At 39.0% G+C, this 24,953-nt stretch overlaps 1 protein-coding gene across 2 annotated transcripts in view; it reads right to left on the bottom strand.

The window, feature by feature from the left end:
- The window catches only part of daam1a (dishevelled associated activator of morphogenesis 1a), a 168,496-nt gene that overhangs the window by 117,143 nt on the left and 26,400 nt on the right, over positions 1–24,953 (bottom strand). For both annotated transcript variants that reach the window (XM_059956979.1, XM_059956987.1), the window contains one exon: positions 4,049–4,270. In XM_059956979.1, the coding sequence (XP_059812962.1) occupies positions 4,049–4,237 (189 nt within the window). In that variant the 5' untranslated portion in view covers positions 4,238–4,270. The remainder of the gene's footprint in view (positions 1–4,048; positions 4,271–24,953) is intronic.

Consider the following 24,953-nt stretch of genomic DNA (forward strand, 5'->3'; position numbering starts at 1 on the left):
GTCTCTGAGGACGACATTCAAGCGGCCTTCAGGTCGGTAAACCCTGTTATGAATTCCCGTAACTGGATTACTTACCAGCAAAGGTAGGGAGGTCCATTGAAGTCTGATGGTACTATTTTTAAAAGTCTTTATTTATAAAGGGGCACGAAAATAAGATTAACACAAACATTCAGATAATATACGTCATCAATACTCAATCTAAAAGCGCGGGTATAATACTAATCATCAATAAGAAATAGCTCGACCGTTTGTCTAGGGGATAATATATTGTCCGATGGAAATATAAAAGTCACTCAGTTCCTGCAGGCTTCAGCCTTTGGGGACCGCTGGGTTTTCACTTGTTGGAGAGAGAGAGAGAGAGATTTGTGAGAAAAGAAACTTGCCCGGGTCTTTTATGATGCAAATCCGTTGAATCGGGGAAGTTGGTTCCCCGTGGTTAGTTCAAGAACATCGGTTCTGTGGTACCTGCCACCGGCTCCCAGGCGAGGGAACCGAACGCACGTGGCTTCCTTCAAATGGCTTCCCGCTACTACGGGATTGTTAGCGTTTCTTCTGGTGCGTCTGAAGGGGTTGTTCCCCCAGACCCTCTTTACACTTCCTCACGGGGTCTCAGATGTCAATCAGGTTGGGATGATGCAATCTCTCTCAACCAGCCCACTTTGCCCGAGGGCTTGCACGTAGCATAGTCCCCAATCCACAAACGTGGTCTCCAGGAGACAATGGCCAGGTCTCTCTCATTTCCTGGGTCCTCTGAGCCAACCCAATAATGCTCTTGCGATTCTCACAAAGGAGGGGGCTCCCCCGCCCCTTCGGCCCCTCAGAGCTGTAGTGCATTCATAACAACCCACAAAGAGCATCCAGCCCAAATGGGGTATCTAGCCAAGTGCTAAAGTCTCGTGCTGAACAAATGGCTAGAACATTCACTGAGATCTATAACCTCTTGCTTCAGCAGTCCGAGATACGCATCTGCTTCAAACAGGCTTCACTTATACCAAGCCCAAGAAGAACATGGTAAACCGTTTCAATGATTACAATCCAGTAGCACCCACATACACATTGAAGTGTTTTGAGATTGGTGATGAAACACATCAACTCCTGCCTGAGAAGCGATTTGGATCTATTCCAATTTACTAACTGTCACAATAGGACCACAGATGTTAACTCATTGGCTCTTCACTCAACCCTGGAACATCTGGACAGCAGAGATGCATACATCAGAATGCTCTTCATCAACTACAGCTTGGCATTCAATACTATCACCCCCTCAAAACTAATCAATAAGCTTGAAGGCTTTGGCCTCAATACCTCCTTGAGCAATTGAATCTTCGATTTCCTCACTTGTAAACCCCAGTCAGTGTGAAATGGCAAAAACATCTCTTCCACAATCTCCATCAGCACAGGTGCACACAGGGCTGTGTGCTTAACTCCATGATGTATTTGCTTTACACTCATGACTGTGTGGCTAAGCACAACTCCTATGTCATACACTGTCACAGGCTGAATCAAAGGTGGTGAAAAGGGGGATTGAAAATCTGGCTAAGTGGTGCCACAACAATAACCTCTTACTCAATGGCAGCAAAACCAAGGGGATGTTTATTGTCTTCAGGAAGAGGAAACCGGAGGTCCAGGAGCCTGTCCTCATCTGAGGATCAGAGGTGAAGAAGGTCAGCAACCTTCAGTTCCTCAGTGTTATTATTTCAGAAGCCCAGTCCAGGACCCAGCCCATAAGTACAATTATGAAGAAAGCATGCCAGTGCCTCTACTTCCTTAGGAGCTTGCGAAGATTCAGCATGACATCTAAATCTTTGACAAACTTCTAAAGATGTGTAATGGAGAGTATATTCACTGCATCACAGCCTGGTATAGAAACAGCAATGCCCTTGAATAGAAAATCCTACAGAAAGTAGTGGATATGTCCCAGCTACCATTGTGCACATCTACATGAAATGTTGTCAAAGGAAAGCAGCATCCATCATCAGGGACCCCCACCACTCAGGTCATGCCACCATCAGCTAAGGTACAAGGGCCTCAGGACTCACACCAGCAGGTTCAAGTACAGTTATTACCCCTCAACCATCAGTCTCTCGAATCAAAGGGGACAGCTTCACTCAACTTCACATGCCCGTAATGGACATGATCCCACAACCTATGGACTCACTTTCAAGGACTCTTCATCTCACGTTCTCGATATTTATTACTTATTATTATTGTTACTTTCTTTTTGTAATTGCAGTCTTCTCCTAGTTACACACTGGTTGAACACCCAAGTTGGTGCTCTCTTTCACTGATTCTATTATGGCTATTATTCTATTATGCTTATTATCCTATTATAGATATTGCATGCTAGCAAGAGAGTGAATCTCAGGGTCGTATACAGTGACATACATGTACTTTGGTAGTAAATTTACTTTCAACTTTGAAAATTTAATTTCATCATTTTCCATTACATTTAGCCTTCATTAACAATTTTTTCTTCAGAATAATTTTCACTCTATAAAAGCCTCACATATATGGCATTCTTTTGCTCTCTCGTTCAAGAGAAACTACCACAAAACCACAACTCATAAATTCAGTGCAGACCGATAATAACAAGCAGTTGGAGAGGTTTGCAAATAGGATTTGACCCCATTGAAGATTACTATAAAAGAACCACAATGTCTATTTTTAATCTATATAGTTACTTTACTGAAGCAGCAGTACTAACTTAGCACCCATATGTTGAACCAATAGCTACCCAAACTGGAGGTTCTGCATTCCACAGCAAGCTCCCTCCAGACAGCAATTTCAAACACAGCACAAGGGACAGTAGATCTTTTAATCATCCAACTTGACAAACATACTTTTCAGATTACAAGCAATCCTGCAATTATTTCAAAAATAGAATTTAGGTTGAATTAGGGAGAACTAAATTCTATGACTGATGACACCACTGTCACTGGCCAAATCAAAGGTGATGACGAATCAGCATATAGGAGGGAGACTGAAAATCTGGCTGAGTGGTGCCTTAACAGCAATCTTTCACTCAATGTCAGCAACACCAAGGAGATGATTATTGATTTCAGGAGGAGGAGACCGGAGGTCCATAAGCCAGTCCTCATTGAGAGAACAGAGGTTCAGGAACAGTTATTACCCCTCAACCATCAGGCTCTTGAACCAGAGGTGATAACCTGACTTGCCTCATCCGTAACTGCTCCCACAACCTATGGACTCACTTTCAAAGGTTTTTCATCTCATGTTCTTGATACTTATTGCTTATTTATTATTACTTCTTGTATTTACATAGTTTTTTTGCCTTTTGTACATTCTGTTGTCCATCCTGTCAGGGGTGGTCTTTCATTATTTCTATTCTGTTTCTTGTAGTTACTGTGAATGCCCGCAAAAAATGAATCTTAGGGTTGTATCTGGTGGCATATATGTACTTAGAAAAAAGTATACTTAGTAATCCATGTTTAATATGTTAACAGTCAATTATTCTCTGTGTAACTAAACAATAATTACTAGGAGCTCTACAGCTCATTGCAAAAAGATTATTTACAATCTTTTCTTTGGAGAATCTTACAATCTTCAGAATTGCAATTTAAAAATGCTAGATTATCTAGTTTTATTGAAACATTAAAAGCAGATATGCATAAAATGACAAATGCATAGTTTTTTTATATACATTTTATGACCAAAAATGGGCACACAAGTTACTCATAACTCAATCAGTTTTAGACACCTTCTTCCTTCTGTCTTTGGTAACTCCTTTCACAAAAGGAGCCAGCCCTGACCCAAAATCACCTCAATATAAATCCTAGTACTGATATCAAAAGCTTTACCTTTCCTCATGTGATTGTTAAAGAAAACATAATCGTGAATTAGTAACAATAGAAAAACAATTGTACAAGTATCTCTGTTTACTGGCAGAAAACAGTTTGCAGCCTTTACTATTTTAATTGTAGTAGGATTTTGTAAGTACCAGCAATGCTCAAAGAAACAGACATTTGCTGATGATTAACATCTCGAAAGGTTATTATTTAATTTGACTGTCTGCATTCAAAATACATACCACAAGCTCCAAGAACATGACATCCAGTTCTTCAGGTGGAGGCATGGGCAATGCAGGTTCCATTGTCTGCAGTGCAAAATTGCTGTCATTCCTCAGCCTGTACGTGATCTCTGGGTGGTCACTCCCCCGAAAGCAGCAGAATATGAAGGAAAGGCCCCGACTGCTTCGCTTTCGAGGTGCCATGTTCATGATTCTCTGTTTACTCACAACAACTGATGAGTCCTGCAAAACACCAAAGAAACAATAGACTGAGTAAAAAAATACAATCATAGTTCACTGCCCACAAAATATAGTGCTTGATGCAGTGTTACGTTAGTTCTGCAATCATTCTAACTATTCATTCTAACACATTTTACTTAGAAAAGTTCTTAAGACAATTTCTGGACAATTTTTACTGGACATCCTCAAGTAAATTCTGCACTGTTCACTACAGGTAATTGAGATATATTTAACATAATCACTCCGGTGTCCATATATGTCAAGTAAAATGCACAGCTGCAAAGTAATTCAATTTAAATAATCATTGACAGAAATAAACTAGACTGGTCTAGTTCCTATCTGTCAACACAGCACACAGCATGACGAAACAAAACTTAACTTAGAAAAATGACAATTTGAGAGAGAGGATATGATCACATCCTGGCAGGCCAGTTGGATGATGAATTGTTCACAAAGGGACCTGTAATCAGATCGGAACAGCTGCACAGTCAAAAAGTTGGCTCATCAATAATATATATGCCAGCAGCTTTCCATCGTAGTGGAACAAGAAGAAGATTTTTTACATTATGATTTAATTTCTCAATTCTCAGCAAGGTTTAAACAATGTGGAAGGTGCATTCCAAATGAAGAACTGTCACAGCTTGATTTGCTTCTCTATTGTCCTTGCTTTATCCTAGAACTCTCACTTTCCAACTGCCTTCATTTACTTTTACAAAGAAAGAAATGCATTCTGTACAACTGGCCCCCCACTGACCGGATCTACCCCTTTACAGGTTCTCTCATCACTACCCTGGCCTCGCTCTATCACAGATATTCCCTACGCCCAAATCCACCCCCTTCACCTAACTTGTTTTTTTTTATTTCCAATTCTGACAAAGAAACTTTGACATTAACTCTGTTTCCGTTTCCTCATACACTGACTGACCAGCACTTTTAATTTAATTAGTTATAGCCAACGCCTCAACACTACATAAACATAAGAGATTCTGCCAATGCTGGATACCCAGAGATATGCACTCAAACGCTGGAGGACATCAGCAAATCAGACAACAACTACAATAGACAATAGGTGCAGAAGTAGACCATTCGGCCCCTCGAGTCTGCACCGCCATTCTGAGATCATGGCTGATCATTCACTATCAATACCCAGTCCCTGCCTTGTCCTCATATCCCTTGATTCCCCTATCCATCAGATATCTATCCAGCTCCTTCTTGAAAGCATCCAGAGAATTGGCCTCCACCATCTTCCGAGGCAGTGCATTCCACACCTCCACAACTCTCTGGGAGAAGAAGCTCTTCCTCAACTCTGTTTTAAATAACTGACCTCTTATTCTCAATCCATGCCCTCTGGTACTGGACTCTCCCAACATCTGGAACATATTTCCTGCCTCAATCCTATCAAATCCTTTAATTATCTTAAACGTTTCAATCAGATCCCCTCTCAATCTCCTCAATTCCAGCGTGTACAAGCCCAATCTCTCCAATCTCTCTGCGTAAGACAGCCCTGCCATCCCAGGAATCAACCTAGTGAATCTACGCTGCACTTCCTCAATTGCCAGAATGTCCTTCCTTAAACCTGGAGACCAAAACTGTACACAATACTCCAGGGGTGGTCTCACCAGGGCCCTGTACAAATGCAAAAGAACATTGCTCTTGTATTCAATTCCCCTTGTAACAAAGGCCAACATTCCATTTGCCCTCTTCACTGCCTGTTGCACTTGCTCATTCACCTTCATTGACTGGTGAACTCGGACTCCTAGGTCTCTTTGCATTTGCAACTACGGAGGGGAATAAACAGTTAATGTTTCCAGACAAGATCCTTCATCAGGACTGGAAAAGAAGGGGGCAAAATAAGGAGGAGGAGTGTGGGGAAGTAGTACAAGCTGGAAGATAGCAAGTGAAACCAGGTGACGAGGTGGATGGATGAAGTAAGGGCCTGAGAGGTGAGAGGTAGAAGAGGCAAGGGGATGAAGAAGGAATCTGATAGGAGAGGATCGTGACCATGGAAAAATCAGAAGGAAGAGAAGTACCAGGTGTTCATGGGCCAGTGAAGAAAAGAAAGGGGAGAGAATTGGAAATAAAAAAGAGAGAGAAGGGGAAGGGGAGAAGCAATTACCAGAAGTTAGAGAAATCGATGTTTATGCCATCAGGCTGGAGGATGGATTAGGAGGTGTTACTCCCCCAACCTGAGTGTGGCCTTATCGTAGCAATAGAACTTTCCATCCAGTCCCGATGAAAGGTTCTGGCCCAAAACTGTCAACTGTTCATTCCCCTCCATAGAAGCTGCCTGACTTGCAAAGTTCCTCCAGCATCTATCCCTGACCAGAAGACCATTTCAATAATTACGTTACTGCAAGTTATTATTTTAAAAAATGAAGTAATGGAAGTTATCTGAAATGTTGGAATTTCCACAGAATCTTTTGTTCTGTGGGGAGCATGAGAAACTGCAACAGCCAGGGAAATTTTTCTAAAGGTTCAGGAAAGCAATGGTATAGATTATGATTTGCAGAGAGATGTTTGTGGAGCACAAGGCAGTTGTTAGATTTTAAGATCAGAATTAACAAAAACATGATAAACTCAAAATTCTAAATGACACCATAGCTATAAACTAATACCATCCAGGATCTACGATTCAGATTCTGTCAGTCAACACAAATCAAATACAAAATCACATCAGCCCAATATACTCAACTGAACTTCCTAAACCACAAACATCAGTTTATTAATGACTGGAATTCTTATTAACACTTCATTATCATTATGGGCTGATGACTCAAACTGAAATACAACAAAAATGAGAGAAAAAAATAATTAGTTTCACATACAACAAATTGAAACAACCCTCAAGGAATTTCTTGCTGAAATCTGGCCAGCTCCAACATTTTATAGAGTGAAAGTTACAATAATCACTACGCAATTTAAAGAGGAACCATCTGTATCAAAGTTCAGTGACAGCATCATTAAAAGAAATAAAATCCCACTGCAAGTTAGTAATAATTATCAGAAACCAAAGTGCTAACAACAAAAGAATGTAAAGTGAATATATTTCCCACATATGATGTAGAAAGGGTGCATCTAAAACTGAGAGTTTAGAGTATCAGCTTTTTTTGGAAAAAAGCATTCTAAGGGAATTCAGCTAGCGCTCTCAGTATTGCACTTACTGATGTATTTAGTTTCAGGTTATCTTATCTGGAAGTAGATAATGCAGCATGTTCTTTGGATTGCAGAGGCTTTAAATAATCAGTATTCCTAACAAAATCAAATATGTTGTTTAATGTATATTTTGCCCTCAAAGGATCCTCTTGGTTATTACCTTGCCAAGATTACCTGGCCAAATCCCAACAACAAATCATGAAAACTCTTGCTTAGCTTCTAACTGTCTACAGACAAGATAAAATTTTGTTTTCTTACTTGTTTAAAATGAGGTCAGAGTCGAATCCAACTCTCCAGAACTGTGAGACAATAACTGAATAACAAAATTATTAACAGGTTCTCTCACCACCTCCCTTTGCTTCATTCCTCCCTCCCCATTCCCACATTTCTCTACAGGAATTGGGGGGGGGGGGTGAGGAGTTGGAAATATTCAGCAAGTCCAGCAACATTCATTTCAGGTTCAAGGCTTCACTACAAAAGGGGGCATAATAGAGATACTGCGGTAAGCACTGCTGCCTAACAGCTCCAGACACCCAGGTTCAATACCAAACTCTGGTCTGGTCCATATGGAACTTTCAGCTTGTGGTGATATGGGTTGTTCCAAGTGGTTCAGTAGGTTAGTTGGCTCATGTAAATAATCTCTAGTGCACGCAGGTAGCAGGAGAACCTGGCCAGAACAGGAGGATAGGATTCATGTGTACAAGTGTAATCCAGACAAGTGCTCAATGGTCAGTTCAGATCCTAGTGCCAAAGAACTGTCTTCCATGCTCATCCTCTCTTTGATTTGTTACATGGACATTTGATGTCAAAAGAATCACTTAGCACCGAGGACTGTTCCGCATAACTATCAAATCTCCCATGCAGATATTCAGCTAAGCCAACAGTCATGTTCAGGTATCGCATCTTAACAACGATTGCTACATATTCTGTCCATTTTGCAGCATTTTATGTCTCATACAGGAGATACAGGGCAATGTTATTCTGCTGACCCATTTTTTTTTAACCAAAGTCATCCATCATTCCCATTAGGATCACAGCTCATTTTGTAAGGTTTACTCTGCAATATAGCTATTTTAAGAACCATGATTTCTCTGGCTTCTGACCAAAGCTCTAAAGCCACACATCCCAGCCTCAAAACTCCACCAAATGCAAACTGCCACTATGCAATATCTGCAAGCCATCATACACCAAAAGATGGGAGCTTAAATGACACAAAGCAAATGCCTTTCTTTCTACAATTGCTTCCAGGTCTTCTATATCTCTACAAGTATCCTGGGACACACTCCCTGATGTCCATGTAATCCCTCTGCACCACTGTCAAATACATTTGCTGCAGTTAGTGGAGGTTTGTACCATCCCTTTAGGAGCAATAGCCTTTATTGTTTTGTTGTTGGACAAACAGAAGGCATTTCATGTTAAAATGGATGCTTCATAATCTTACTTGCAATACAAGGCAGAATTTGGCTTTTCAAATATGGCACTTATGAATTTTAAATTCCAGCAATGGAATACAATGATGGAAATCTATTATCAATCAGAATGCTCTATAACTAGCACATTTTAAACCATCTAGGTTTTATCACCTGCATTCAGTGATCAGGTATATCCAATAATGACATATACAGGTGCCCCCCCGCTTTACTAATGTTTGCTTTACGCCACTTTTACAAAATACCTACATTAGTAACCTGTTTTCGCATTACAAAGAGGTTTTTTGCTTCTACGAAAAATTTTCCCATATAAATGAATGGTTCTTCGCTTTACGCCATTTCAGCTTAAGAAAGTTTTCATAGGAACGCTCTACCTTTGTGGGGGAGGGGGAACACCTGTAACCAATTCCATGAGTATTCCCTCAGCAACCATATTCAGCCAATCAATGCTTCAATTTCAGAAACTGCTCGTGGCTGCTTTCTATTTGAGTTATGTGCATATTCTTCCACCTCTACACACCCTTGTTTATTTTGTGTTCTCCTCATTTGCCCAAAGTTGCTTTTACAAAACTCAAATGATAGGCAAATTGAATACAAACACTCAAATTGACCAAAATCAAACAGCAATATTAACAGTCATTGCTCACAGTCACTGCTGACAACTTACACATATAAAGCAGAGTATGGCAGTCCAACTCAAAACCAACATAAACTAATATATTGGCTTACTATTGTCACATGTACTGAGATAGAGTGCAAACCTGTTTTGCATGCCATCCATGCAAATCATTCCATTGCAATAACGCTTTGAGGTAGTAGAAGGGGAAAGTACAAGAGAAAGTTCACAGGAAAAGTGTTGCAATCACAGAGAAAGTGCAGCACAGCAGACAATAAGGAGCAAGGCCAATGCCAGGTAGATTGTGAGATCAAAAGTCCACCTTACTGTAATTCCATTACAGCAGGTAGAAGTAGTCCTTGAGCCTGGTGATGTGTTATCAGGCTTTTATAACTACTGGCAGGGAGAAATGAGATAATTATTTATAACTAACAGAATTATAAACATTCTATTTGCATGACTGGATCAAAACATAGTGAAGAATCAGCCTCAATCCTAAGGACCCTGCCTAAGGTTTCGCAGTGGTGGTTGGGTGGTTGGGTGGTTGGGGGGAGGGGGGGGCAGGAGGCTAGAAGAGGGAACAGATGAGGATCCAGAAGTTGGGGAGTGTTGTACCCAAAGGTGCAGAAAGGCTGCCTTGAGATAGGAAATTTGTATGCACTTGGGACTAGTCAACTGCTTACTATTGAGTATTTACTTTTGCTGGGGAGGCCCTCCATTGGTCAGAGTTGACTATGGAAGTTGCGTCCTAGCTGCCTGCATCAATATGCAAGTCAGGGCAGTACAATGTGGAGAACAAACTGTTGGCCCTTGCAGCAGGCTCCCCCTCTCCATGCAGCTGATTAATCCAAAAGGAATGGCAAAGGCCAATACAGTTTGACACCTGCTGTGCCGCAGGAGTTGCCAGTCAGCACTGAACTTAATATAGGACTACCATAGGGACTCCTGATCTGGAGTCTTCCCTTGGGGTTTACTCCCAAAGCCTTCCCAGTGAGTGGATATAGACTAAGACAGTGCAAGTTTGAGATGAGAGATTACTTTCTCCAAGACGAGCTGCAAGACATGGCTAACAAGCCCCATTAGCCCAAAGCAAAAGATTTTAAGGCAGCAGTAACTTGCCTTTGCCCCTTCTCCTGTCAGTAGAAACAGCTCCACTAAGCTTAGTAGCTAAGCCACACAAGGCAGCCAGGAGCTAGACTTGGTTGTCAGAGGTTATTTGAGACACACACCATCAGGAGCATTTAATAGGTAGTGAGAGCTTATCAGCTTATTTCTGCTATAGCTTTTGTTTAACTCCAAACACTACAATGTCAAGTCCTTTTGATGGTTATTTTAAACTTCACTTGGAGACACTAAGACGGCACAATAGTTGTAATTATGCAAGAATATGACAAAAGAAGACAAGTGCTATTTTTGAAAGTTATTATCTCTTTCCCAAAGGCAAACTCAACTATTTATGTAGCCAACTATAAATACAAATGGAGCTTCATTATTTTAAACATATTCCCATGTACTGCAAATTGCCTCCAAATGCTTTCAAGCGCCCACTAGAATAAAAGTGAACAATCAATAAATTAACATCTGGCATCTTTCCCCTTCCTTTCCAGTCCTGAAGAAGGGTCTCAGCCCAAAATATCAATGGTCTATTCATTTCCATAGATGCTGCCTGACCTGCTGAGTTCCTCCAGCATTTTGTGCGTGTTGCTCTGGATTTCCAAAATCTACAGAACCTCTTATGTTTTACCATAAGTGAATTGTCTTCTTGTTCTTCAAAATTGCATTAAGACTTTTTTTTCTTGCAAAACAGTTCTTAAATGCATTATTAAGTTATGCTATTATAATCTAAAGTAGATGTAGTCTTTTATTTACTTTGAAATACTGCATTGGTCCAAATATCATTAAGAGTGGAAGGCTTATTGGTGAGGGGAGGATAGCACAATGCAAGAGTAAAGTTTGAGTGGAGAGAGAACAGTTTTAAGAGGAAGTGGGCTCTCTTGTAATGAGATGGTGTTGGTTGATGAGGTCTATTCCAAGAGTTGGAATTAGGGTCTGGTTCTGAGGAGACAGAGTGGGGAGGGGGTGTTGTTGTGCAGAGAGAACATTGTGAGGGAGTTAAATGTGAAGAGACATTGTTGGAAAATGAGTGAGGAAAGGAAACTCCAAGAAAATGCTGAGAAGAAAAAGCACCCTTGTTTAAACTCATTGTTTTCTTAACACATCATTGGCCAATTTGTACTCACAAAGAGATCAGTTCAACAGCATAGGATTTTATCAGCAGGCCTGTGATCTGTTTATTGTATTCATGAATCACCACTATGCCCAAGACAATGATTCTTGTGAGGGGGAAACAAATTCCTCCTTTCTTGAACTGACAAACAATCTGCTTTTCAAATAGATCATGGCTGATTTTTAAACCTCTGACATTTTTCAACACTAAAGCTATAATCCTCAATTCCCTTAATATCCAAAAATCTATCCACAGCTCTAAACGTATTGCATGGCTAGAAAATCATAAATTGACTGATGAATTCCAAAGATTCACTACACTTTTGCTGAAGAGACATATTCTCCCTCAACCCTGAATGAGATTGCAACCCTGGTTCAGGGAAAATATCATCCCCTTCATTTCATCTCTCTTCTGACTAATCTTCTGTTCTAGGAATCAGTCTGAGGTATCTTCTTTGCATTCTTCTATTGTAAATAGATCTTTTTTTCAGCTAGGGAGACCAGACTAGTACACAATATTCCAGGTTCAATTTCACCTGAGCATTATATTAGGACATTGTTGCTGTACAACTCAATTACTTATAAAGCATTTGCTTACCTAATTTCTTATAATTTTCAATGATTCACACACAAAGACATCCAGGCTCCTTTGAATATCAGCATGTTTCAATCCACAACTACTTACACAAAGGATTTTCTTATTTTTCTACCAAAGTGGATGACATCACATTTTTCCACATTATAGATTCAATCTGCCACATATTCACCCATGGACTTATTTCAAATATTGTTCACTGACCCACTGGTATTCATCAAAATTATCTCTGATTTGTTTACCAAACAATGCAAGCCTGTATCCCTTCAGTGTGGGCAGAACTTATCTACTTAATCTAATTAACTACTCTAACCATTTTAAATATCCTTTATTATATTTTCTCTTAGTTTCCTTTAGAGCAGAGAGAAAGCCATCTTCTGCTTTCATCACTCCAGATTTCTAATGTCACTCTCATCTGTATTGCTGCTTGGGAGCCACAAGTTTTACATCAGGACTTAGTCTTGACTGTCAAACCCTTTTCCTCAATCAATTATAGGCTGTGCTAAAATGTGAATTTCATCATCCTTTCATCCAAGGTATCTCCAAATGGTTTGTGTCTCTTAATGCCTCACCATAACCTTTATTGTCAAGGAGATTGTGGTAGATTGATACAGCTTTGATATGCAGATTTTGAGGTTCCTATGCTTCTGTGTAAAGGCCAAGAGCATATGCAAAGCAAACATCGACATCAGTTGCAGATTTGGACAGAGAAATGGCAGATGGAGTTTAACCCAGACAAAGATGAAGTGTTGCACCTTGGTAGGTGCAATGCAAAGGTTCAGTGCACTGCTAAGGGAAAGAGCGTAACAATGTTGATGAGCAGAGGGATCTTGGGGTCCAAGTCCATAGCTTCCTGAAAGTGATTATGCAGATTGACAGGGTGGTTCTGAAGACACAGGGCATGCTTGCCTTTAACACTCAAGTTATTGAGTTCATAAGTCAGGAAGTTATATTGCAGCTTTATAAACTCTAGTTAAACTGCATCTGGAGTATTGCATACAGTTCTGGCCGCTCCATAATACACTGTAGTAAGGATATTGAGGCTTTTGTAAGAGTGCAGAAATGGTTCACCAGAATGTTATAATGAGAGGTTGGACAAACTTGGGTTTCCTCTGGAGTGGCAGAGGCTGAGGGGAGATCTGATAGAGATTAATATGATTATGAGAGGCACAGACAAAGTAAACAGACAATATCTTTTTACAAGGGTTAAAATGTCTAATACTAGAGGGCAAGCAGTTAAGGTGAGATGGGGTATTTTCAAAGGAGATGTGAAGGACAAGGTCTGTTTTGTTTTTTAAACAGTGTGGTGGGTACCTGCAATGTTCTGCCTGGTGTGGTGGTACAGGCAGAAACATTAGAGACTTATATAATGGCAATGAATGTGAGGAAAATGGAAGAATATGGCCATTGTGTAGGCAGAAGAGATTAGTTTATAGTTAGCTATTTGATTACTAATTGAATTGGCTTGGAACAACATTGCAGGTTGAAGGGCCCATCCTGTCCTGTACTGTCCTGTGTTCTATGTTCTAAACACATTCTGCAACCCAACTACTAAGGCTCATGTCTACTTGGTTCTACAACACAGTAGACAAAGATTGAACAATTTCCCATTAGTTTTGAGGATTAGCACCACTCCTAGGTTATATGATGCAATGTTACAGCAAGAACAGTTCAGAAAAGAGTTGGGCTATTCAGTGATGTGCTTTGTAGAACTGTTAATCAGCAAAGTTTTCTTGCTATAAATAAAGCAAGCACAAGATGGAGAGGTGGTGATTAATTTCAAATTGAGGGAACAACACACACAAAATGCTGGTGGAACACAGCAGGCCAGGCATCTACAAGAAGCACTGTCGACGTTTCAGGCCCAGACCATTCGTCGGGACCTGAAACGTCAACAGTGCTTCTCCTTATGTATGCTGCCTGGCCTGCTGTGTTCCACCAGCATTTTGGGTGTTGTTTGAATTTCCAGCATCTGCAGATTTCCTCAAGTTTGCTCTTCAAATTGAGGGATACAACCTACAGTTCTCATTGACTGATTTCATTAGTGAGGTGGAAAAAGTCCATGTATTAAGACTGTTGCTGAGTTCCATGAACTCCTCTTGAAGTTGTTGAAGATCATGTCCATCATATCAACATTGTAAATTGGGGAGGAGCTCTTCCACTGTTCGAAAGTGGTTGAAAATGACCCTGGTGATGATCTTCTCTCTGGGAGACTTTTTGTGAATCCCACAGCCAAACTCATCACGTTGAGCCCACCAATATATCTTCCTTTTCCCTGGTATGATGACATTATGGATCCATGTCCAATGTTCTTCACTGGAATTTTAGGATTTAAGTGGGGATACCACCTGTTCCTCAGCCTTGCACTTTTTTTTGAGATATGCCTTTTTAACCATATCAGTTAGGATTGGCAGTAAGATTGGATTGAATAGGTTATTGAGGGATGCAGAGGAGAGTGCTTATGTAGAAGATAAAGAGTCTTCCAAATTATTTCTTCTAGTAGGCATTAAATTAAATTTCTGTTCCCGATGGATTTGCCCCTATGCACGGTATTTATCAGTCGTATCATTTCATGCGACGATGGAGGGTTCTTTACAAAGGACGCCTTTAAATTACCACAGATATAGTTTTCATAGAAATATCAAAACATTTAAGAGAGCATTTGAAGCTTTATAATGACACCTTAACTATATAACCACCAAACCAAAATAAAGGGGAAGCACTGGTAGAAATAAACTAAATTAGCATTAGATATGAGGAATTCATTCTGTAATTCAAAAAGCTTTCATTTTTAATCTTTGACCATATTTCATTTCAAAGATGACAAAAGAGTAAGAAAGAAACAAGAGTGGAGAAGAAAGAACTCTGTTCTCTTCAACAACAATTTGTGGCTTATAGGTTACAAATTATTTTCGTAGATGGACTTATGACTGTTTGTGGTGGAGGAGGGTTTTTCAAGAATCCTATTGTGTTTCTTTGCTTTGTGGCTGCCTACAAGTAGATGAAACACAAGGCTGTATATGGTATACATACCTTAATAATAAATGTACTTTTAACTGTAGATGAAGTACCTCAGGATTTGATACTTTTCAAATGAAGATGTTTCCCCACCAGAATGAGGAAAATGCTAAACATTAAAATATTTTCAACTGGGTACCACACCAAAATTCCCATTATTTCTAGGCAGAGAGGAATAAAAAAGACTTGTTAAAATTACCTTGTTTTTCCTAAAACAGATATTTCTATGTAAAACATAGATTCTGTCATAACATCATGTTATTATGGTTTAACAACGATTCATTTAAAAAGTTAGCCATTTCCAAATACAGCTGAATGTTTGATCCATTGAAACAATAGTTTTACCTTGACATGTTGAAAGTCATAATGCTGACATGAAGTAAATTTACCAGCACTAATCTAGTGGCAGTAAAGTGATTCAATCAACTTGTACATCATATAATCTAAGTGCCAAAGTACAAGATATTTCTTCATGTTACTAATATTTTAGAACAATCTCCAGAATCAGGTTTAATATCACTGGCATCTGTCACGAAATTTGTTGTGAAAATCTTCTAATATACCAATGTCTTCTGTCATCCCACCTTCATCGCATCTCAGAAAAGACCCCACTTAATATCTACGCCTTCTAAGTCAATACTCTTGCACTGCAACTAATTCTATACCAAAAGAGATCAACTGAAAATGTTTCAATTAGAATGCCTCATTTAGAAATGACTAAGCTATTCCTGTGAACTTCAGTCCTCTGCCTGATTAGTCTAAACAATGAAAATGTAATAAGTAATTGGAGAACAACAAGGCAGTACAAAAATTAGTGTTTACAATTCCATCAATAATTCATTTCAGGCAAAAGAAGTGTCACCGTAAGTATTAATCCTTTCTTCCCACTCATTTTGAACAAGTTTTTAGGAATCACCACTAACCAATTATAAAAAAAAAGCTTAAAATCAATTGACAAAATAATGCAACACTTAGAAAAGCTCTTGTATTCCTAAAAAAAATCACTCAGCACAGAAAAATTAAAAAGAATAAATCAAACTGATTCACTTTTGTTGTCAATAACAATTCTTTTTGATCTTGCTTCAGTGTATTTCTTATTAAGCTTTATTAAATATTGTGAAATTATGCTTCCCATTAACAGAAGATGAGCATTCTGGCAACTTGCTCTTGATTTCCTCAACAACTTTCAGTTCAATGCTCCTAACCATGTCTTCACCATGGATGTCCAGTCCCTATTTATTCTACCTCCCATAAAGAAGGTCCTAAAGCTCTCCACTTCTCGACAAAAGCTCCCCAGGTAATTTTCAATTTTTTCTCTTTTTTCCCTTTGCCCCTCCCCCTTCCCTCTTCTTCTATTTGCCACTCTGGCCTCTTACCTCTTCTCCTCACCTGCCCATCCCCTCCCCCAGTGCCCCTCCTTCTTCCCATGGTCCACCACAGCCCCATCAGATTCCTCTCTCTTCAGCCCTTTACCTTTCCCACCCATCTGCCCTTACCTATCCCTAGATTGTCCTCCTTCCCCACCCCCCAGCTTTTTGTTCTGACATCTCCCCCCTTCCTTTCCAGTCCTGATTAAGGGTCTTGGCTGTTCATTCTTTTCTGAAAGATGCTGCCTGACCTGCTGAGTTCCTCCAGCATTTTAAGTGCATGGCTCTGGATTTCCAGCATCTGCAGAATCTCTTGTGCTCATTTTTGTAACAATTAGAAACATTACAGAAGTAGAATAAACATAACAAAGTTAGGATAACCATAATTGGAATAAGGTGTATAAAACAATATTGAGATCCTGAAAATTATTGAAGGATCTTCTTCTCATAAGTTAACACAAATGTTACATACAAAAAGAAATGAAAACCCAAGTAGCATTAAATCCATGCTCACGTTTCCTAGAAGCCGTACCCTGGAATCCCATCCATCAGATTTTCAGAATTGTCATTATAATGACTTGTGAAGTCACAATAAACTCACGCAATGGCAGTGGAATGCATTCAATCACTGCCCTCATTATCCTTGTACATCATCTCCCTATCCACTATTATATTAGAGATTGTATTTCTCTATCTGTGTTCGCTTCTATCCAGCTGTCACTGGAGAGGCTCTTTTCTCTTTTGCCTCTATTCCTTTACTTGTCTTGTTCCACTGAAGATCTCAGATCCATCCTACTTCTCATTAACACTGTGTCCTTTGGAGTCATTAAACATTCACATTCCAATGCAACTGTTAGAGGAAGCAGGCTATCCAACCCTTCAAATTTGCATCACCATAATTGAAAATATCACTAATCTTCTTGCTCAGTGCTATTTACCAATATTACCCTTATCCCTTGATTGCGTTATTGCCTAGATATCTACTGATCTGTGTTTTGAACGACAAAAATCACTGCCTCCACAGGTGAATAAGGCAGAGAATCCCAAAAGTTCACCTCCTTTCTTCACGTTCTACCAGTCTGTTGTCACCAGTACAATCTTCTATGGGGTGGTGTGATGGGACAATAGCATCAAAAACAACAGGCTCAAAAAACTGATTAGAAAGACTGGCTCTGTTATAAGAGTCAAACTGGACCCATTGGAGGCTGTGGTAGAACAAAAGACCCCACAGTAAATTTTGGGAATTCTGAACAATGTGTCTCACCCTCTACATGCCACCTTGGCTGAACAGAGGAGCACTTTTAGTAACAGACTAAGACAACAACTGCACTGTTCCAAAGAGCGCCATATGAGGTAATTCTTGCCCTCAGCCATTAGACCCTATAATGAGTCAACCTATAGCTGGGGAAGAGATGACCCACCTCCTGTTAGACAGTCTGAGGTAACTTATCTTTTATTCTTCTTTACTTCTCTTCTAACTGAATATCCGTGCACTTGTAACACTACTGTGACAGCCTAAATTCCTTTAGGATCAATAAAGTATCTATCTTTTTCCATCTCATAATGGGTTTAATCACTTATTCTAAAATGGTGTTGCTGATCCTAGACTCTTCAATCAGTGGAATATCCTCCCTGTATTAGCATATCGAATCCTTTTAGTTCCAACATGATGCCCATTATTCTGATTCCAACAAAGCCTAGACCACATTCCTGTATCCCTCCCTATGAAGCAAACCCATCACCCCTGAAAATAGTCCAGTGAATCTTTGCTGCACTCCCTTTCTGACACAATGCCACTGTATGATACAGTGCACATTCCTAGAACAGCACTCAGCTCTACATCACATTCCTAGAACACTCAGCTCTACATCACCAAGACCTCTTTACTAGTCCTCTGTACCCAATTTGTCACATTACATACCAACACACAACTTCCAACTAACCCTTGTCTGATTAAAACCAATAACTGCCATGAACTGTTATTCTGTGGTTGCTGACTCCATTCATTGCTCTGCCATATCTGATGCACCAATGCAATTCCAACCAATCATTTGTGGACCTCCTTTCAGTGCCCAATCCTCTCTGCCTCAAGTCATCCACTGTTGAAAATCTCGACAGTATGTTGTTACCTTGAGGCTTGACCATTTCAAACTGCTGTAAGCTCCCTTCCTGCAGTTTACAGAAAAACACAGCTTAATAACCCTCAGAACTTCTTGGGGCATTTCAGTGAATTGCCAATGATATGTCAAATACATTTCCCTTCAAAACCAGGTTCAGTTTCTATCAACATCTTCAGTAACTTCCAAAATGTTTGCAAACCAGAAAAGTTTAGTTGCCACAATGCCATTTCCAGCATCTGCAGATTCATTCGTGTTGCCATTACAGAAAAATCCGTTTAGCTTTTATTAAGGTAGAACTGAATGCCAATAATAAGACTTCAATTAGCCACACTAATCTTAAAATTGGATAAACGATTAGGACATCTCACCATAAGCGAATAATAGCACAACAGAGTTCTCACTACAGAGAAGAGGGTTAGCAATTCCAGACACAATTAAAATTCTTGAGCAAAATTACTGGCCTGGAGCAATAGCACTCTTTGCATCCAAAGATATGCTTAAAGACCATCGAAATAAATGTGTAGGATAACTAACAACCTAAGATTACTCCATCACGACAGCTTAGAATACAAAGTCTGCCTAAACTGGTTTTCTTTCAAAACCTCACAAAATAAACTAGAGATGTCATTCTAGTTTGAAGCTGCTGAACGAATGCAATTAATACGATCGCTTCCTTCTTAACATAAAATCAGTTCAAGTGATCAAATGTCCACTAATGTCAAGTCAACGAAATATTGATCAACATTCACCCCAATATGAGACAAAGGAATTCCATACCATACAAGTAATTATTTAAAACACCAATTCCCCTGAAATTTAAAATTGGAATGGGTTAGCAGATAGAAGATTTAAGAGATCAGGTCAGATTTAATGAACTGGAAATTATTTGTTCAAAGATTTATATTCTTGATATTGATTAAATTATAACAAGTTGTGATATTAATTGGCAGCAGATACCCAAGATAGGATATAACACAGCAAAGCAACTTTCTCCACGGTATAATTTTCAGAGTTCATACTCAGTGCAGAAGAGGCAGCAAGCATGGCAAAAACAACCAAAGTGATTACATGAGATGAACCATGAGATTCACAATCTGCTGAGAGCCTGATCAGAGGCATTCAATTCTGGTGACCAAGAAATTTACAAGAGGTTCAGGTGCAATCTCCAGGAAGCCATCTCATGGGCAAAGTGGCAATTATGGATCAATGAAGGATGCTCAACATTGCAGCAGGGCATGAATGCGATCACCTCTTATACAGTAAAATCAAGCGGCGCAGGCGACGACAAGGCTTCACTTCCTGATGAGATCAATGCCTTCTATGCTCATTTTAACTGTCATTACATGGAGGGACCATTACAAACTCTCATAGCCCAAATGATCCTGTGACTTCAGTCTCTGACACCAACATGCGAGCAGCCTTCAGGAGGATGAACCCACAAAAAGCATCTAGCCCAGATGGGGTATTTGGTCAAGTACTAAAGAATACTGTTGATCAACTGGCTGGAGTGTTCACTGAGATCTTTAACCTTTCGCTTTGGCAGTCTGAGTTACCCACCTACTTCAAGCAGACTTCAATTATACCTGTGTCTAAGAAGAATCTGGTAATCTGCCTCAATGACTATCATCCCGTAGCACTTACATCCACAATGATGAAGTGCTTTGAGAAGCTGGTAATGAAACATATCAACTCTTGCCCGAGAGGCAACTTGGATTTGCTCTAGTTTGCCTACCAGCACAAAGGGTCAACAACAGATGACATTTCATTGGCTCTTCTCTCAACCCTTGGACATTTCAACAGCAAAGGTGCATATATCAGGATGTTGCTCTTTATTGATTACAGCTCAGCATTCAATAATATCATCCCCTCAAAATTAATCAATAAGCTTCAAGATCTTGAATTCCTTCTTTATATATATAAATAAGCTCATTTATTTTTTTAATGTAGACTCCAATTACAAATTTTTTCAAGAATTATGAAATTTATGGAGACAAGAATTTTTTTTTTGCTTTTGAACCAGAAAAAATAGAATGCTAGAAGAACCAAGCAGGACCTGTGAAGGCAAAAGACAGATACAAGTCCATGTTATATGTCACGGCACTCTACAAAGACTGTCAATATTTAGCAGTGCAAAGGAGCAGCAGCATGGGAGACAGAGTGATAAGCACTAGATAAAGCCAGATGGAAAAAGAAGAGATGCTCTTACAATGTTGAAGGTCAGCTTTAACTTCAGTAGTAAACTAGACCTGATAACAATGATCAGATGACAAGACATTCAACTCAGAACTTCTTGTTGCTGTCCCCTTTTTCTACTTAAAATTAAATGGTTCTTTGCCACAACTGTTACATGTTCAAATGTTCTCAATGCAATTGATTATAAACTGCCATATAAAAACAATTCTGCTACAACATACCTGGACAACACAATTATCATCTTTTCATGTTTATTGTCTTGCTATTTATTAACTTGAACAGGTACATTACAATAAATTACAGCCATGTGTTCTAGTTTCAGAGAGGCAAAATACTCACATTATTGCAAATCAGTAAAGTTCACAGGAGCTGAAAATTCATATAATAACACTTTATATCCTCACTCTCCATCATACGTAAGCAAGGAAGAGGCTAGCTGAATAAATTACAATCACCATTAATGCTCATGTTTACCTACCTTGAACAGATATGACTTTCATAAAGACTGCCAGTTATCAAGACCAAAAATTATTGGATGCCTCATGTTCTGGTACTGGATTCCCACCATGTCAACTTGAAAAATAAGCTTTGTATACATCAAACAGACCACATTAAGATCTAATAAAATGCAGTATTTCATGGAGATCCTGGCAGCCATTTGCTTTTGCAAAGAATTTCACAAAGCCACATCTGCTGCCAGCCTGTGAATAGCATGAGGTCAATTGAAACTGCATAGATGGGATTCTATATTCACTCCACAGATAAGCTGTAACACTTTTCCCCAGACCTTTACAATCTCCTCACGGCAAGATGTCAGTTGTTCCAAACATCGATTGCTTTGTATGTGGCAATTAAACTATTACATTTTGGCTGGAAATGTGGTGGCTGGAGGTGTCTTTGTTCCAAATCAAATGTAGTACTTCAGTAAATCTTGTGCAAGTGACCAAACAAGTACAAGACTGCAAGATTCAATTTGATTGAGTTCCTGGGAGGGGGGAAGAAATTACATGCTTCTTTCTAGTATAGATAAATCAAATTTTTTGTGTGCAAGGATACAGCATAATTTTTATTTATTTATTGAGATACAGCACGAACAGCAACCCCGACTTTCACCCTAGCCTAGTCATTGGACAATTTACAATGACCAATTGACCTACCAACTGATACGTCTTTGGACTGTGGGAGGAGACCAGAGCACCCCGAGGAAACCCACGTGATCACAAGGAGAACTACAAACTCCTTACAGGTGGGAAGACTATCATCTGCCTCTCCTCCTACTAGAACTGCTACAGTTTAAATATTCCATTTAATAAGTTTCAGCATGTGTAAACAAAAATAAGAAAGGTGATACTGGTCCAAGTGTCATGCCTCGTGTAGCATTACAAGGAATGATACATGGCTTTCCTTGTTTCAATTCTTTACCAGTAAGGATGGATCAAATACATGGCTTCTCAAAAATTTCCAACTTCATTAATATATTATATGCATGTGATAAAATCTATTATTCCAAGAGTAAAGAGTCAAAACATTTTTTCCAGCTTAAGTTCTATAATCATCACCTACTTTAAATATTTGTTGACAAGGCAAATGATCCAGTAATCACATCTCCAGTATGAGATTACCTTTGAAATTGTTTCTTTAGGAATGTGCATGTACATTTTCAGTTGCTATTGCTTCCATTAAGTGTTCTAACAAGAAACTGTCAGGCTGAATTGCTAATTAACTGAAGGCCACTAAATGCTAACACAACTGGATGAAGATCCTATGGTGAGGGTATCCAGAACTACACAGCACAGCCTCAAAAACTGAACGGCAACCAATTTGTTTTAGCCAGAGAACAGTGAACCTGTGGAATGCTCTGCTATTCACTGCAGTGGAGGCCAAGTCTGCGCATATACTTAAGCAGAAGTTGATCATTTCTTGATCGGTCGGGGCATCAAAGGATATGGTAAGAAGGCCGGTGTATGGAGTTGAGTGGGATCCAGGATCAGCCATGACGGAATGATGGAGCAGACTAGACAGGCTGAATGGCCTAATTCTGCTCCCATGTCTTATCGTCTTAAGATGAAGGCAAGGAGACGGGGCAGCAAAGGGAAATTATTATTGATCATTTTCTTGATAAATAGAAATGCTCAGCCGTCTAAAATAATAAAAAGGCTGCCAAATTTCCTGCAGTAAAAGTATCTTGCATTCATTTACCATAAATCAAAAGCCAATTTTAATCCCTTCCTAAAAAACATTAAAATTGCATAGAAAATATGTATGTAAATATGTATGTAATGTTATGAAACAAAAGCTGAATTCAGAACAATAGAGGTAATGGATAAATAAACTAAGTTGGAGTATAGTGCAAATCCCTGGAAATACCTGTAAACATCATGTTATTCAATGTACTAAAAGTAGTGATTGTTGGATTGGACAGTGACTGGTCAGAGTGGCTGCAATGCAGGTACTTAGATTGCACAGCACTGGAATTTTCCAGATGAAATAAAATACATGAAATTACTTTTTTAATCTTTTTCAATCCATTCGCTTACCAAACACTGCAAATTACAGCAATATTAACGTTAAGAGTATACTTTTGCCATGCAATGTTAAGAAAAAGTAGAAATGTAATATTATCCAAGAACTACCCACTCATTAATACACAGGGATTATACGGAATAATAAAAATCCTGACACTAAAGGGAAAGCAGGCAAACAGCAAGTTGGTGGTTTGACTTAGAACACATCTTCAGTTCTGAATGATCCAGACTTCAATCTTTTTAAGTTAGATGCTGTTTAGCATTTCAAACAATATCATACTTCTGTGAGTAATATCACTATTCCTTCTCCAATAAAAATATCTGATCAGCCAATCATAAACTGGCCCACTCAAGCCATATTTACTTGTAAATAAAGGAGCACTCAGTTATAAGTCATTTTGAACCCTGTACGCAGAATTATCAATAAGTAATACGCCCAAGCCAATAATCAGGGCGGCATGCTAGCATAATGATGAGGGTAACGTTTTATAGCAGCACCAGTAACTGGGGTTCAATATCCACCAACATCTGTCATGATTTCGTATGTTCTCCTAATGACCACATGAACTTCCTCCAAGACCTTTATCTTTATAACCGGGTACGCAATCAATGTCATAATATGAATATGAAACATCATCAGTTTAGTGGCCTAAAATATCAGCCAGAAAGAACTACACACACATGTCCAAACAGACATCATTCTGGAAGGTTTTCCATTTTAGATTTTATGCATAACTCAAGGTGATACTTGACTGCAGTGTGCATAAATCATTGTACTCAATGTACCTCTCTCATTCATTTACTGTTTTTGTCAATTCACAAAAGAAAATTTACAACATTCCATGCATTAATAAGAAATTTCCTAAAAGACCAGGGTGCAGTCCCCACTATCATCTCCTTAAAGGAGTCACATTCAATCACAGTAATTTACTGCATAGAAGGGAGGCCATTTGACCCATGCTGTCCATTATCAAGGCAACTCTGATGTATCGGTTAACATTACTCCAAAAAAAATTCACTTTGCTTAAAACTAAACCAGTCATCTTTAAGGATCAACCTATTTTAAATAACATAGGAGTAAACTGCCTTAATTTGCTTTCAAAACATTTACATTTAATACATTAAAGTGCTGAATCACCATTCTAATTTTAAGTTTTTAAGAATTACACATGCTATACATCTTAAGAAAAATAATGATAATGATTTAATTCAGCAGTCACTTTGGATCTATATTTAAGTTCCCTTTTGGGTAACCACACATGGAATGGCATCTTGATATGTGGACATCAAAAAAAGTTTAAGAGCAACCAAAGTTTAACTAGTTTGTACAATTTTCTAAACAGGCATTTCCATCCATTTAGCTTTCCCAATGAATAACAAAAAAAAACCATAAGCGAAGCATTACAAAGATTACATTTTTAATCTTTGTAATGCTTCGCTTAT

The sequence above is a fragment of the Hypanus sabinus genome, chromosome 2 (genome assembly GCF_030144855.1).
Source record: "Hypanus sabinus isolate sHypSab1 chromosome 2, sHypSab1.hap1, whole genome shotgun sequence".
NCBI lineage: Eukaryota > Metazoa > Chordata > Chondrichthyes > Myliobatiformes > Dasyatidae > Hypanus > Hypanus sabinus.